This window comes from Coregonus lavaretus (assembly GCF_964263955.1).
Source record: "Coregonus lavaretus genome assembly, chromosome: 26".
Taxonomy (NCBI): Eukaryota; Metazoa; Chordata; class Actinopteri; order Salmoniformes; family Salmonidae; genus Coregonus; species Coregonus lavaretus.
Window position 1 is genome coordinate 18,625,537 of NC_140013.1, and position 17,464 is coordinate 18,643,000.

General features: G+C 45.1%; 1 protein-coding gene across 2 annotated transcripts in view; it reads right to left on the minus strand.

Annotated features, from left to right (window-relative positions):
- LOC311101415 (neurobeachin-like) overlaps positions 1 to 17,464 on the minus strand; it is a gene marked incomplete at both ends in the record, with an annotated part of 295,001 nt that overhangs the window by 206,634 nt on the left and 70,903 nt on the right. For both annotated transcript variants that reach the window (XM_084142549.1, XM_084142550.1), the window contains 7 exons: positions 2,601 to 2,747; positions 5,699 to 5,818; positions 8,517 to 8,643; positions 10,240 to 10,361; positions 11,542 to 11,637; positions 12,020 to 12,120; positions 12,588 to 12,819. In XM_084142549.1, coding sequence (XP_083998675.1) covers positions 2,601 to 2,747; positions 5,699 to 5,818; positions 8,517 to 8,643; positions 10,240 to 10,361; positions 11,542 to 11,637; positions 12,020 to 12,120; positions 12,588 to 12,819 — 945 coding nt within the window. The remainder of the gene's footprint in view (positions 1 to 2,600; positions 2,748 to 5,698; positions 5,819 to 8,516; positions 8,644 to 10,239; positions 10,362 to 11,541; positions 11,638 to 12,019; positions 12,121 to 12,587; positions 12,820 to 17,464) is intronic.

Consider the following 17,464-nt stretch of genomic DNA (forward strand, 5'->3'; position numbering starts at 1 on the left):
TGTTGCCTTCTCACCAAGCTGCTTGCCTATTGTCCTGTAGCCCATCCCAGCCTTGTGCAGGTCTACAATTTTATCCCTGATGTCCTTACACAGCTCTCTGGTCTTGGCCATTGTGGAGAGGTTGGAGTCTGTTTGATTGAGTGTGTGGACAGGTGTCTTTTATACAGGTAACGAGTTCAAACAGGTGCAATTAATACAGGTAATGAGTGGAGAACAGGAGGGCTTCTTAAAGAAAAACGAACAGGTCTGTGAGAGCCGGAATTCTTACTGGTTGGTAGGTGATCAAATACTTATGTCATGCAATAAAATGCAAATTAATTACTTAAAAATCATACAATGTGATTTTCTGGATTTTTGTTTTAGATTCCGTACCTATGATAAAAATTACAGACCTCTACATGCTTTGTAAGTAGGAAAACCTGCAAAATCGGCAGTGTATCAAATACTATATCCATCCTGCCCTGCCTTTCGAAAGTATTTGAAAGCCAAGTTAACAAACAGATCACCGACCATTTCGAATCCCACCGTACCTTCTCCGCTATGCAATCTGGTTTCCGAGCTGGTCATGGGTGCACCTCAGCCACGCTCAAGGTCCTAAACGATAGCTGGAGACTCTTATCTCCCTCACTAACTTTAAGCATCAATTGTCAGAGCAGCTTACCGATCACTGCACCTGTACACAGCCCATCTGTAATTAGCCCACCCAACTACCTCATCCCCATATTGTTATTTACATTGTTATTTATTTTGCTGATTTGCACCCCAGTATCTCTATTTGCACATCATCTTCTGCACATCTATCACTCTAGTGTTAATACTAAATTGCCTATTTATTGCCTTACCTCCATAACTTACTACATTTGCACACACTGTATATAGATTTTCTATTGTGTTATTGACTGTACGTTTTGTTTATTCCATATGTAACTCTGTGTTGTTGTTGTTTTTATCGCACTGCTTTGCTTTATCTTGGCCAGGTCGCAGTTGTAAATGAGAACTTGTTCTCAACTGGCTTACCTGGTTAAATAAAGGTGAAATAAAAATAAATAAAATAAAACAGACATGATGATTCAGATGGCGAGAGATGAGACCTACAATGAAATAGATGAGACCTACACTGAAATAGTGGAGCCTCTGTCTCGTGAAGAGATGTAGATAGCTGAGATAACAAGCAGAGTAGACCAGGCTCAGTAGACCAGACACACACCGGGACTATTATGATCCCAGGATCGCTAGTTAACAACCTCCTGGGACCTGGTAGAGTAGGCTCAGTCTGCAGGTCTCTACAGCCAGCTTCTCTCTGGCAGCTCCACTAATACATGCAGACAGGACATACACATAAAAACCAGTAACAACGGGAGTGGGTGTCTCCTATACCCTGTTAGACTGCCCTGTCTGTGGGTGTCTCCTATACCCTGTTAGACTGCCCTGTCTGTGGGTGTCTCCTATACCCTGTTAGACTGCCCTGTCTGTGGGTGTCTCCTATACCCTGTTAGACTGCCCTGTCTGTGGGTGTCTCCTATACCCTGTTAGACTGCCCTGTCTGTTGGTGTCTCCTATACCCTTTTAGACTGCCCTGTCTGTTGGTGTCTCCTATACCCTGTTAGACTGCCCTGTCTGTGGGTGTCTCCTATACCCTGTTAGACTGCCCTGTCTGTTGGTGTCTCCTATACCCTGTTAGACTGCCCTGTCTGTGGGTGTCTCCTATACCCTGTTAGACTGCCCTGTCTGTTGGTGTCTCCTATACCCTGTTAGACTGCCCTGTCTGTTGGTGTCTCCTATACCCTTTTAGACTGCCCTGTCTGTTGGTGTCTCCTATACCCTGTTAGACTGCCCTGTCTGTGGGTGTCTCCTATACCCTGTTAGACTGCCCTGTCTGTTGGTGTCTCCTATACCCTTTTAGACTGCCCTGTCTGTTGGTGTATCCTATACCCTGTTAGACTGCCCTGTCTGTGGGTGTCTCCTATACCCTGTTAGACAGCCCTGTCTGTTGGTGTCTCCTATATCCTGTTAGATTGCCCTGTCTGTGGGTGTCTCCTATACCCTGTTAGACTGCCCTATCTGTTGGTGTCTCCTATACCCTGTTAGACTGCCCTGTCTGTTGGTGTCTCCTATACCCTGTTAGACTGCCCTGTCTGTTGGTGTCTCCTATACTCTGTTAGATTGCCCTGTCTGTGGGTGTCTCCTATACCCTGTTAGACTGCCCTGTCTGTTGGTGTCTCCTATACCCTGTTAGACTGCCCTGTCTGTTGGTGTCTCCTATACCCTGTTAGACTGCCCTGTCTGTTGGTGTCTCCTGAGAGACTGGATGAGACAGGCTATGACTAACTATGGGTCTGTTTAACAGTCCAAACCATAGTTTAAGGGACAGCCAGGGAACAGAACACTGTGCATGCAGTGTATACAGTGTTAGGACACAGGACACATTCAAGAATATCTCTTTGGATAGAGACACCAGGTAGCAGGAAACAGGAAACTGTAGCAAGCAGCATTGATTTCACAGATTGATAGGTGTAGCAGGCTGTGTGCATGTACCATTAAAGTTAATCCTATCCTAACCTAACATATCAGTACCCTAATTCAGTCAACCCAGTACGTACCTTATAGCCCGCTCCCAGCTGATGAATGGCAAATATCTGAGCTGGGTTGAGAGCCTCAGAGAACACATAGATGGCCCCCAGCTGACCACAGAACACCCTGTTAGCATCAGCTGTCTCTGACGAACCCAGGAAGCACTTATCATAACTCTGCAGAGGGAGAGGAGAGGGTCAGTACACGGGCACACAGAGCAAGGGGTTTATCATAGCTCTGTAGCGGGAGAGAAGAGGGAGGGGGGAGAGAGAGAGAGAGAGAGAGAGAGAGAGAAGACAGAGAGAAGGGAGAGGAGAGGATCAGGGACACAGAGAGAGAAAATAGGGTTTATCATAGCTCTGTACAATGACACAAAGAGGGATATATTTAAAACATTCAAACATAAACCACAATGTCCAAACTCTCTCTATCTACAGTGGGGGAAAAAAGTATTTAGTCAGCCACCAATTGTGCAAGTTCTCCCACTTAAAAAGATGAGAGAGGCCTGTAATTTTCATCATAGGTACACGTCAACTATGACAGACAAAATGAGAAAAAAAATTCCAGAAAATCACATTGTAGGATTTTTAATGAATTTATTTGCAAATTATGGTGGAAAATAAGTATTTGGTCAATAACAAAAGTTACTCAATACTTTGTTAAATACCCTTTGTTGGCAATGACACAGGTCAAACGTTTTCTGTAAGTCTTCACAAGGTTTTCACACACTGTTGCTGGTATTTTGGCCCATTCCTCCATGCAGATCTCCTCTAGAGCAGTGATGTTTTGGGGCTGTCGCTGGGCAACACAGACTTTCAACTCCCTCCAAAGATTTTCTATGGGGTTGAGATCTGGAGACTGGCTAGGCCACTCCAGGACCTTGAAATGTTTCTTACGAAGCCACTCCTTCGTTGCCCGGGCGGTGTGTTTGGGACCATTGTCATGCTGAAAGACCCAGCCACGTTTCATCTTCAATGCCCTTGCTGATGGAAGGAGGTTTTCACTCAAAATCTCACGATACATGGCCCCATTCATTCTTTCCTTTACACGGATCAGTCGTCCTGGTCCCTTTGCAGAAAAACAGCCCCAAAGCATGATGTTTCCACCCCCATGCTTCACAGTAGGTATGGTGTTCTTTGGATGCAACTCAGCATTCTTTGTCCTCCAAACACGACGAGTTGAGTTTTTACCAAAAAGTTCTATTTTGGTTTCATCTGACCATATGACATTCTCCCAATCCTCTTCTGGATCATCCAAATGCACTCTAGCAAACTTCAGATGGGCCTGGACATGTACTGGCTTAAGCAGGGGGACACGTCTGGCACTGCAGGATTTGAGTCCCTGGTGGCGTAGTGTGTTACTGATGGTAGGCTTTGTTACTTTGGCCCCAGCTCTCTGCAGGTCATTCACTAGGTCCCCCCGTGTGGTTCTGGGATTTTTGCTCACCGTTCTTGTGATCATTTTGACCCCACGGGGTGAGATCTTGCGCGGAGCCCCAGATCGAGGGAGATTATCAGTGGTCTTGTATGTCTTCCATTTCCTAATAATTGCTCCCAAGCTGCTTACCTATTGCAGATTCAGTCTTCCCAGCCTGGTGCAGGTCTACAATTTTGTTTCTGGTGTCCTTTGACAGCTCTTTGGTCTTGGCCATAGTGGAGTTTGGAGTGTGACTGTTTGAGGTTGTGGACAGGTGTCTTTTATACTGATAACAAGTTCAAACAGGTGCCATTAATACAGGTAACGAGTGGAGGACAGAGGAGCCTCTTAAAGAAGAAGTTACAGGTCTGTGAGAGCCAGAAATCTTGCTTGTTTGTAGGTGACCAAATACTTATTTTCCACCATAATTTGCAAATAAATTCATTAAAGATCCTACAATGTGATTTTCTGGATTTTTTTTCCTCAATTTGTCTGTCATAGTTGAGGTGTACTTATGATGAAAATTACAGGCCTCTCTCATCTTCTTAAGTGGGAGAACTTGCACAATTGGTGGCTGACTAAATACTTTTTTTCCCCACTGTATATTGTTCTGGGAAATGGTTAGGGCCATTATACGGACACTGAGACGGAGATGAGAGGATAGGGTCATGTCCTTTAACACATCCAGCACATCTTCAAAGACAGCGGAGTAGCAGAGCAATTAACAGACAAAAAAAACTGATGACAGCTTTTGAATGGGCAAATAGGATAATTATGAGAGCGCATGAGTCACAGGGCCTCTAATAGATTGCTACTCAGAGAGGAAGGAAGGCTGACAGACACTTAGGCCTGCATCCCAAATGGCACCCTATTCCCTATTTAGTGCACTACCTTTGACCAGAGCCAATAGTGTGTGTGTGTCTGTCCTTATAAACCTGTACCTGTAACCCCTGCCTTGTAGAAGTGGGTTATAATAATATCCACCACACATACCCCATCTAGCCCTAACTCTGTAGATAGCAGCCTTCATCTTTCTCCCACATTACATGAAGCTATTCTCTCAATTTGTCATCCTCCCTTCCTGTCTCTTCTTCTACGGCCTTCCTCTCTTCAAACATCTCCCTGATAAATGGTTATTCAAATGGAAGCTTTGAAAACGCAGCTCTGCTCCCAGGAGTAAACTCTCTCACAGCGCTGAAACTCAATGAGCACCACAAAAGATTTATGCATCTCTGGCTGTGTCCCAAATGGCACCCTATTACCTTTATAGTGCACTACTTTTGACCAGGGCCCATATAGAGAATAGGGTGCCATTTGGGACGCAATCTTGGCTCTGATGATTTCAAACTGTGGCAGATGATCAAATGCTGCATTTGCAGCCACAAACATCACAACCACAAACATCACAAACATCACAGCCACAAATATCACAACCACAAACATCACAACCACAAATATCACAGCCACAACCATCACAACCACAAATATTACTACCACCAAGGCCGTGTTCAGTGGGGAAGAAAACAGGGGAAAACGGAGTGAAAAACAGGTAATACCTCCACTTCCAATAAGAAATGTTTCAAAACTGTTCAAAATGTGCCTGAACACGACCTTGCATAGGGCTCACAACAGGAAGGAGCAGTGACAGGAGAGTCAGTCAATCAATCAAGCTTCAATCAACCAATCAATCAGCAATGAGGAGCATTCTCACGTCGCTGGTGTTGACGTGCCAGGCCATGTCGCCATAGGAGACCAGCTGACCGTTGACATAGCAACGGATCTCACTGTTCCTCCAGCGGTTGTAGATATGGACGATGCTGATCATGTACCACTGAAACACAGAGAGGAGAGAGAGGGTTAGAGTGAGTGAGTGAGTGAGTGAGTGAGTGAGTGAGTGAGTGAGTGGGTGAGTGAGTGAGTGAGTGAAAGAGAGAAAGAGAGAGAGAGAGAGAGAGAGAGAGAGAGAGAGAGATAGTGTGTGCGTGTGCATGCAGCTCCACACATAATAACACTAGAAACTACAACCCATTCAATCCCACTGTATGAACAGGGTTTTAAACACAGCCTATTGTGGATGCATTTCAGTCACCCAGATCATCTAGAGACCAAATAGGATCATGTGATTCAGTAGCTCTGATCTCATACATATTGCTGAGACAATAGCAGTATTACACAGGCCTACTGCATAGCATAGATAACACAGTATTCCAGATGATATAGTTATCCATATATTCTGCATGGTATAGACAACACAGTATTCCAAACCATACAGTTATCCATACATTCGGCATGGTATAGACAACACAATATTACAGACCATACAGTTATCCATACATTCGGCATGGTATAGACAACACAGTATTACAGACCATACAGTTATCCATACATTCGGCATTGGTATAGACAACACAGTATTACAGACCATACAGTTATCCATACATTCGGCATTGGTATAGACAACACAGTATTACAGACAATACAGTTATCCATACATTCGGCATTGGTATAGACAACACAGTATTACAGACCATACAGTTATCCATACATTCGGCATTGGTATAGACAACACAGTATTACAGACAATACAGTTATCCATACATTCGGCATTGGTATAGACAACACACTATTACAGACCATACAGTTATCCACAAGGCGGTTCTCTGATACATATGAAAATCTAACCTGTAAACGGATCATCTCAATTTAAAGTTTTAAATGAAGCAGTTCCAGCTGCAACCCTCACTATGTTGATCTACTGCAGATCAAAAGGATTTAAACACATAATTAACAGGACTATGGCAGAGTGGATCAGATTACTCCAGTTGACTATTAAGAGGCAATGCCCCCTTTAAGATCACTTTTAATCACCAGGAGAGCAGATAATTGATTTGAGGATATCTTTAGATCAAAGTCTGCCCTCTACTTTAATGAAGATCACTGATGACTTCACTAATAGAAACATTGACCTTGTGCAGAGAGGAGCGGACAAGAGGGTGAACTTAATTCCGTACATAGTGTTGCACTATGTACAGAATAGGGTGCCATGTCAGACACACCATGGTTTCTGACAGCTGTTTAACCGAAGGCTGTAATTGTCTGAGAGCAGCCTTGAGCCTTGAGCCAGCTTGCTATCTCTACTGGGACAGAGACAGGTAGGGTGTCAGACATCCCAAGCTACAATACACTCCCTCTATATACTCTCAGCTCATCTCACTGTGCACCCAGCTGTGGGAGTGTTAAACAGAGCAGGTCTCTCTCCCTGGTCTGAGGACACCGGAGACACTGTCTGCTACTGGCTAGGCTTCTGATAGCAGTGCTGGCCAAGTCTAGTGGTGACAGAAGTCTGGGGTATATTGAGATCCACATGCGGAGCCCAAACTTTTTGAGGGAGGGGAGGAGGAGGAGAGGGAGGGAGGAGTGTTTTGTTGTGACAGATGTTTGTCTATCCTAACAATTGCGCTGTATTTTCTGTCCCTGATGATCTGTTAATAAAGTCAAACTGCCCACATTGTATATGATCTATTGTGTCATATACTGTACCAACACAGCAGAATTCAGTACTCCATACACAACTTGCCTTTTCCAAACCACAGTTATACTAAGTTTGCTGTAAAGATGTTCTAAAGTTTTATTAAGATGATGTCACTGTTAGATACCAGAGGCTGTATGCATCAATCATCTCAGTGCTGATTTAGGATTGATTAAGCCTTTTAGATCACAATGAATAAGATTACATGGATCCTAGATCAGCACTGATCCTAGTTCAGCACTCCTACTCCTAGCCCAATTCAGATCTTTTGCCAATTATTTGCATTTCTGATTCCTATCTGATCTTTTCTCTAATGTGTAAACAGCACAAAACCACATGGAATCTCATCTTTTGACTTCCAATTTATACCACCTCCATATGTGGATCTCAAACCTGATACAAACCCGATCCTCCATATGCGACCTCTGTGTGGACAGTCAGATTAGTTTTTTTGTTGCTCTGAAGTGGGTTTTTTGCACAATACCTGCTGAAATTTGGGTAGGTTGGCTGTTTAAAAACAGCCTAAAGCGCTTGATACATATGACCAAAGAGATCATTAATGGGTTTTCCTGATAGTACCCACATAGCAACAGGCTGGTGGTCAGGCCTCATCCATAACATTCTGACAAGATCAACACAGTCCTATAGAGCAGCAGACTGATGATCCTATTCTAATCAGCAGCACCTCAACACACCATCACTCACATTTGGGACCTGCACACTGCTACATAAGCCCTCTACTGATCATCAGCTATGTGACCTGTAGGCTGGTGTAACCACACTGACCATTGATCACTACCAGGGTAACAGATTAAACCTGGTCACCCTTGTTGTCTCCACTTGCACGGCCGAACTGCTAACTTTTCGGTGGCGCAAGTGGCTAAGAACGTTTCAGGAGGGCGGTCGTGTGTGTTTGCAAGGCAGAGGTCCTGGGTTCTGGTATCGGTTTGAGATGGTACAATTAAGCAAGCACAGTGACGTCCGTCAAAGCATCTCTTACCTTCCTAGGTTGAAAGTCATACTTGACACAGTGCTGGAAGCCTTTGCCTTTAGACTTCAGTGATGTCACGATCAGACAGTTGCCCACGAAATGTGCAGAGTAGCCGATTCCTTTACTGGTGCGAAAGCTGCAAAAAATAATAGCATCAAAATTACGAGGTGCGAACATTACATTTCTAATTTCAGATTGGCTCCCTTGATTTGATGTTTCACATTGTAGATATTCAGGAAAAATAATGCCTTTCTCTCACTGGAGGAATGATTATCTTGTTCCTATCAGGTTTATGTCAACCAAACACTATCCACACCAGAAGGATAATGATATTGTGTTTGTTTCTCATCTCCCTATCTATCTGGAGTAGTGGTTGATAAACTCTCCTCTTGAGGCTATTGATCGCTCTGTTAATTACCCACAATCCTCCACCAGACGTGGGCTGTGGTGGCCGGACATTAGAGTCTACAATAATAGTTGTTACCGCTGTACCTCCCCTTACAGCCCATATACCCTGTCTCTGTACCTCCCTCTGAAGCCTGCCTCTGATTCCAGCCTGTACACACACACACACCGCACACACTAGCTTGTACCAGCCTCCACAGTTCAGACCTGGGCTGGTTTTAATCACTCTAATCAGGACTCATTCCTCCTTTAGGCATTCTACTCTACTACATCATCAGGAAGAATGGAGTCCTCAGACAGAGCTGCTTATAAACTTTAAACCTTGAAAAATGAATGAAATGAAAAACAACTTGTGGTCATAATCTGCTTACAGATTTAGAGGGAAGGTCAGAGGTCAAACACTAGAGTTACTGGGTCCCCACTGTGCAGACGTCAGTTCAACGTCTAGTTTTGATTTACATTTGAGTTGTCAACTAACGTGAATTCAACGTGAAATAAACCAAACAATTTAATTGGATTTAGGTTAAAATCTGGGTGAAAAAATATACGAAATTCCCTTACGTTAATGACTTTTTGCAAATCCAATCAGTTTTCCACGTTGATTCAACGTCATCACATTGAATAGTTTTGTTGAAATTATGTGGAAGCAATGTTGATTGAACCAGTTTTTGCCCAGTGGGTCAGTACAACAAGTGGGGGGACTGTTTGGGTGCTAGTGAAAAGGACAACAGCTGTACATAAAATTATTATTTATTCACTTAGATCTCAGAGGTTTCAACCAGGTTGGCTTTGCAAATGATACTGATCATCTGCAGTTGTGTTTATGTGCTTCGTGTGTATTCATCAGTAAAGACATGGTTTATAAGCTCACCAGTGGAGATATGGTTTAAACAGTATGTGTCCTACTCACCAGTGGAGATATGGTTTATACAGTATGTGTACTACTCACCAGTAGAGATATGGTTTATACAGTATGTGTACTACTCACCATAGAGATATGGTTTATACAGTATGTGTCCTACTCACCAGTAGAGATATGGTTTATACAGTATGTGTCCTACTCACCAGTTATGGTTTATACAGTATGTGTACTACTCACCAGTAGAGATATGGTTTATACAGTATGTGTACTACTCACCATAGAGATATGGTTTATACAGTATGTGTCCTACTCACCAGTAGAGATATGGTTTATACAGTATGTGTCCTACTCACCAGTTATGGTTTATACAGTATGTGTCCTACTCACCAGTGGAGATATGGTTTATACAGTATGTGTACTACTCACCAGTAGAGATATGGTTTATACAGTATGAGTACTACTCACCAGTAGAGATATGGTTTGTCTTTGTCTACATTGATGTTGTTTAGAGGGTCCATTCTGAACCAGGTGTTGAGAGTGAAACCGTTCTGGTAAGGCCACTTAGCAATGGGAGGCAGCGCTATGGCCTGGAGAGAGGGGGGAGAGAGAGAGAAGAAAGGGGAGAGAGCGAGAGCGAGAGCGAGAGAGAGGGGAGAGAGAGAGAAGAAAGGGGAGAGAGCGAGAGAGAGGAGAGAGGGAAGAGAGAGAGAGAGAGAGAGAGAGAGGAGAGAGAGGGGGGATAAAGAGAGAGAGAGGAGAGAGAGAGAAGAAAGGGCAGAGAGAAAGAGAAAGAGAGAGAGAGAGGGGGGAGAGAGCGAGAAAGAGAGAAGAAAGGGGAGAGAGCGAGACAGAGAGAGAGAGAGAGAGAGAGAGAGAGAGAGAGAGAGAGAGAGAGAGAAGAAAGGGGAGAGAGTGAGAAAGAGAGAGAGAGAGAGAAGAAAGGGGAGAGAGTGAGAAAGAGAGAGAGAGAGAGAGCGAGAGAGAGAGAGAGAAGAAAGGGGAGAGAGAGAGAAGAAAGGGGAGAGAGCAAGACAGAGAGAGAGAGAGAGAGAGAGAGAGAGAGAGAGAGAGAGAGAGAAGAAAGGGGAGAGAGAGAGACAAGAAAGGGGAGAGAGCGAGAGAGAGAGAGATACTTATCATAGACTTCAGAGGAAGAGTCATCTCTAAACCGAATAAAGTAACAAACATACTGCAGTCGTCTGATGGTTCTTTAGATGGTGGATGGATGACGCTCTATGAAGGCAAACACTGGATGGAGATTAATTACTTTTTTGCAGATTTAGGAGGTGTTCCCCTGCTAAGACATCGCATGCATCAACCAATGGTTGCGTACCACGTCATCGACTTGCTGTCGGGCACCACATTGCAATAACATATGATGTGGTTAGCTGATACGTAGAATACCTATCCAGGGGTTTTAAGATCTGGCATGCATCAGCAACGCCTGGGCAGAGGAACGCACCCTTTATAATGAACTGACCACATCTACAGCCATGCATCAACTCAACTGCTTGCTGTTCTTGTCCAACAATTAATTAACATCTGACCAATCAGAATAGAGCAAGGTAGCTGCTAGGTACATAATCAATTACCATTACAATTCCAAACAGCCAATTCACCATATTATAGAACAGTGACAGATACCTACAGTTTATGCATAACTTTTTTCAGCTCTCCACACAAACAAAACGTTTTCTTTTTTTTGGTGTATAATAAGAGGGAATGTCCACATCACAGGCTAGCCCAGCCCAGAGTGTAAAGCCTTACCGCAGCACTGCGTCCGGGGAAGTTGAAGAAAGTGTCTGGACCGTGTCTCTGAGGCATCTGGTTCAGAACAGACAGCAGCTTCACTGCATGCCTCGGCTGAAGAGGAGAAATGTTTGTAGGAGAGAGGAGACGAGATGGAGAGAAGAGATAGAGGGAGGAGAAAGGGGAAGAGGGGGGAGAAAGGGGAAGGAGGAGGGAGGGGAGAGATATAAAAGGAGGAGAGGTGGAGGAAAGACGGAGGGAGAAGAGAGCAAAGAGATGGAGGGAAGAGACAGAGAGGAGACATGAAGGGACATAAAGGGAAGAAAGAAGAGATGAGGGAAGAGATTAGGGAAGAGTGAAAGAAGAGATGAGGGAAGAGATGGAGAGAATATATGAGCCATGTTCATCCCATACAACAGGTGATTCTAAACCCCAACTTGTAACCTCTCCTTCTCCTCCCATTACTTACCCAGTGTCCTCTACTCCTACAACTTACCCAGAGTCCTCGGTCTCCCCTCAGCATACTGAACAGCAGTTTGAGCTCCTTCACTGTGATGCTGTAGCTGGCCAGCACTCCTAACATATCCACCAGCAGGTCTACACACACACACACACATTAGTGTTGACTTGGTACTTCAATTTCCTCATTGGCAGATAGGGGTTCATTATTTACTGTAAAAAATCCACAATAGAAACATGCCCTCATATTTCACAATATAATTAAAAATAGTTGAAAAGTGCCATTCCATTAGTTTTCCCTCTGAAATGTAATTTTCCTCTAAACTGCCATTCAGTCTCATTATAAAACACACTGTGACTAATGACATTTTCTCTTTTCAATCTTTCCTATCCTTTAAGCCAGAGGAATTTCAATATGCTTAAAATATTAACTTAATCCACATCCATCCACCCAGCACTCTGCAGTGGGTACTGTACTGCAGGCTTACTGTAGGCACCTGGCCATGGAACAAGCTCTACGGACTATGTTTTCAGTGTGCGTGTGTGTGTGTGTGTGCCTGCTTGCGTGTGCTTGCGTACATACTTGCTTGCGTATGTTCCTTTACCTGCGATCATGTCGTCAACGGAGCTCATCTTCAGCAGCACCTGCTCTATGAGGCCCACCTCAGTGCTGTTCTGGAGGTTACGGACACTCTTCCTGAGGATGGCTGTGAACATGGACCACACCTCAGCCTGGCAGGTCACATCACAGTGCTCCAACAGCTCTACCATACAGCCAAGGCTCTCCGCTGCCGCTATGATGAAGTTCTGCTCCAGGTCAAACTCACCCCCCACCAGCTGGAGAGGAGAGGGAGAGGGAGGGGTGAGGGGGAGGGGAGGGAAGGGATGGAGGGGGAGAGACAAGAGAGAGGGGGTATGAGATTAACAGGCATGATTGCCAGTTCAGTAAGAGAGAGGCCTTTTCCTCTAAGAGACTGTGATTGTATCATAAAAGGCTCTGAAATACAAAGGGTATTGGAGTTGTAATGTAAAATCCCTTGTTGGTTAGAAAGTGGAGGAGAAGGGGCATACCGATCACCCAACAATCAATATTTATATTGTTGAAGCTCAACAGGCAATTCATTGGCCACCTCTAGTAGTGTGTGGTACATACAGAGAACACACGGTACAGAGGCTGCATCTTGACTGGTGGGCATGGAGGCGGAAATGCAGAAAATAGGGTCAGAAACTCTCCAGGTAACATCACTGGGACTGACAGGACAGAGCCTGCAAGAAATAAGGCAAGAACTAATAGCAGATCTAGTGAAAGAGAGAGAACGCGAAAGAGTGTGAAAGAGAAAGAGTGTGAGAGAGAGAGGGAGGGTAATAAGCAATCTGATGTGGTTCAATGGCCAAGCTGTTCAGACAGCTTACAGTAACAACCCCTTGCTAAATATAGACCGTGTTCACACTGTTGCACATTGAACAGACTACCTGGGTCCAACAGACTGCACGGGTCCTCTCTCCTTTCCTCTACTATTCCTACACCACCATCTCCTGTCTCTGCCCTCTTCTCTTCTCTTCTCTCTCGTCTCCTCTCCTCCTCTCTCCTCTCCTCTGCCTTCCCTCTCCTCCTCCCTCCTCCCTCCTCTCCTCTGCCTTCCCTCTCCTCCTCCCTCCTCCCTCCTCTCCTCCTCCCTCCTCTCCCCTCCTCTCCTCATCCCTCCTCTCCTCCTCATCCCTCCTCTCCTCCTCTCCTCCTCTCTCCTCTGCTCCTCCCTCCCTCCTCTCCTCATCCCTCCTCTCCTCTCCCCTCCTCTCCTCATCTCTCCTCCCTCCTCTCCTCATCCCTCCTCTCCTCATCTCTCCTCCCTCCTCTCCTCATCCCTCCTCTCCTCATCCCTCCTCTCCTCCTCCCTCCTCTCCTCCTCCCTCCTCTCCTCATTTCTCCTCCTCCCTCCCCTCCTCATCCCTCCCCTCTCTACTCTGCTTTGTCTAAAGTGAATATTCCTTTCCATTTATTTACCCCTCATTCTATTTTGGTAGAACTCAGATCCAGTAGTAATTGTTCTGTTATAAAAGGCACCAATGACTTAGTGAGCTTAGTGTGAGAATACCTGTCTGGTACTAGAGTGAAGGGCCCAGGGAAAGTATTCCTGTGGAATTTAACATCTTGACAAAAACGTCCTTTTTAATGAGAGGAATGGATTTTCAGAGCAGACTGTGTGCAGTTGAAGTTAGAATAATGTCTGAGGTATTATGAAAAACAGGACCAGATCAATCATGTTTGTTTACTTTCTCATCTACACCAGAGAACCAGGATTCTGACTAAGAACTAGCTTCTCCATTACATTGTGGGTTGAGCAAACAAACTCAACATTTTTACTGCAAATGCATTGGCAGGCCATGCATTGGCAGGCCATGGTATAGAGAGACATAGAGGAGAGACAAAGAGCCCTGCAGTCTGGGCTGAACCTAATCTCTCTCTCCTACCTCTCCATCCCCCTGTCCATTCATCACTGCATCCCTCCATTCACAGACAGCAAGCAGCAGACTAATTACAGTTTCACATCCTAGTAATCTGCAGCCATTGTACTCAGAGAGGAGAGGAGGAGAGGTATAGATGAAGACATGGGATACGTCCCCCTATTCCCTATTTAGTGCTCTGGTCAAAAGTCTCTGGTCAAAAGTAGTGCACTAAATAGGGAATAGAGTGACATTTGGGATGTAGACATGGACACAAATTAGCCACTTAGGCTGCGTTTAGACAGACAGCCTAATTCTGATATTTTTTTCACTAATTGGTATTTTGACCAATCAGATCAGCTCTGAAAAAGATCTGATGTGATTGGTCAAAAGAACAATTAGTGGAAAAAATATCAGAATTGGGATGCCTGTCTAAAAGCAGCCTTAGAAGCTTTCAGCTTCTCTCTCACACAGCCAGTCAGGCTGTTAGAGTAATTATACCAGCCATTATACACACCACTTTAACCACTTCAACTGGCTCAACCATGCTACAGCATAATCAATGCTAAGAACTCAATTACATAAAATGTAAACACGTATCCTTGTACACATTTAGCTTGAGAGTTTGTTTAAACTATATGTAAGAAGAACGAGGGTTATCAAAGACTCAGCAGATTCAGAAACCTAGGTACAGTATGAGGCAAGGAGCGCTAACAAGATGTACTGTACAGCAGTAGAGCTGAATGTCTGCATTCTAAACTCCAGGGAGGTGTCCAAAATATCACCCTATTCCCTATATAGTGCACTACGTTTGACCAGAGCCCTGTGGGTGCCATTTGGGACATAAAAAAGGAATTAGGGCGCTCCTAGAAGCCAGTGAGAGGACAGCAGAGAGGAGAGAGCAGAGAGGAGAGAACCGAAAGGAGAGAGCAGAGAGGAGAGAGCAGAGAGGAGAGAGCAGAGAGGAGAGAACAGAGAGGCCTCAGAGAGGAGAGCGCAGAGAGGACAGCAGAGAGGAGAGAACAGAGAGGAGAGATCAGAGAGGAGAGAGCAGAGAGGAGAGAACAGAGAGGAGAGAACAGAGAGGAGAGAACAGAGAGGACAGCAGAGAGGAGAGAGCAGAGAGGACAGCAGAGAGGAGAGAACAGAGAGGAGAGAGCAGAGAGTAGAGAGCAGAGAGGAGAGAGGAGAGAACAGAGAGGAGAGAGCAGAGAGGACAGCAGAGAGGAGAGAACAGAGAGGAGAGAACAGAGAGGAGAGAGCAGAGAGGAGAGAACAGAGAGGAGAGAGCAGAGAGGACAGCAGAGAGGAGAGAACAGAGAGGAGAGAACAGAGAGCAGAGAGCAGAGAGGAGAGAGCAGAGAGGAGAGAGCAGAGAGGAGAGAACAGAGAGGAGAGAGCAGAGAGGACAGCAGAGAGGAGAGAACAGAGAGGAGAGAGCAGAGAGCAGAGAACAGAGAGGAGAGAGCAGAGAGGAGAGAACAGAGAGGAGAGAGCAGAGAGGACAGCAGAGAGGAGAGAACAGAGAGGAGAGAACAGAGAGCAGAGAGGAGAGAGCAGAGAGGAGAGAACAGAGAGGAGAGAGCAGAGAGCAGAGAGTAGAGAACAGAGAACAGAGAGGAGAGAGGACAGCAGAGAGGAGAGAACAGAGAGGAGAGAGCAGAGAGCAGAGAACAGAGAGGAGAGAGCAGAGAGGAGAGAGCAGAGAGGAGAGAACAGAGAGGAGAGAGCAGAGAGGAGAGAACAGAGAGGAGAGAACAGAGAGCAGAGAGGAGAGAGCAGAGAGGAGAGAACAGAGAGGAGAGAGCAGAGAGCAGAGAGTAGAGAACAGAGAACAGAGAGGAGAGAGGAGAGAGGACAGCAGAGAGGAGAGAACAGAGAGGAGAGAGCAGAGAGGGGAGAACAGAGAGGGGAGAGAACAGAGAGGAGAGAGGAGAGAACAGAGAGGAGAGAGCAGAGAGGAGAGAACAGAGAGGAGAGAGCAGAGAGTAGAGAGGAGAGAGCAGAGAGGAGAGAGCAGAGAGGACAGCAGAGAGGAGAGAACAGAGAGGAGAGAGCAGAGAGGAGAGAGCAGAGAGGAGAGAGCAGAGAGGAGAGAGCAGAGAGGAGAGAACAGAGGAGAGAGCAGAGAGGAGAGAGGAGAGAGGAGAGAGCAGAGAGGACAGCAGAGAGGAGAGAACAGAGAGGAGAGAGCAGAGAGGAGAGAGCAGAGAGGAGAGAACAGAGAGGAGAGAGCAGAGAGGAGAGAACAGAGAGGAGAGAGGAGAGAACAGAGAGGAGAGAGGAGAGAGCAGAGAGGAGAGCAGAGAGGAGAGAACAGAGAGGAGAGAACAGAGAGGAGAGAGCAGAGAGGAGAGAACGAGGACACAGGGAGTATAATCATCAACAAAACCTTGAAGATGAAAATAACAACTTGCACAGTCCAAAATGTGATGGGGTATCTTCAAATGATCACGATCTGCTGGTTGGATGAAAGACAGAAAAAAATAACGACTTTTTAACTTGAAATGTTTAGTATGCATAGCAGTGCCATTGTTTATATTAGAAGAATAACACTTTCATTTACAATCTCTTTCTGGTTTAAAATCCATCTTCAAATCAGATTCTTGATTAGGTCCCACAATCACCCAGGCGCCAGATGTCTCTGTGTGAGTAGCGGCACTAAGAATGAGCAGAATGTATATTGGAAACATACTGTCTGGTTACACATAACAATGTACCTCCTCCACCATCTAAGAATATAGTATCTGTTAAGGATTTCTAGAAGCAACAGGCTACATATAGATATAGGCTCAGTGTTAGTACGGATGGTAGCTTAGCTTAACATAATATGCTACGCGAAAAACAACAACAACCACATTCCGTATGGGCAGTGACAGAAATTATACACATTTCAATTTAACTCTACAGTACCACTCATTTTCTCTCACTACAACCTCTCCCTCTCTCCATCTCCCCTCTCAGACTCAGTCTCTACCCCTATGTGTATTAACCTCCTGACCATTAATCTCTGTTACACTTAACATCCTGATCAGTT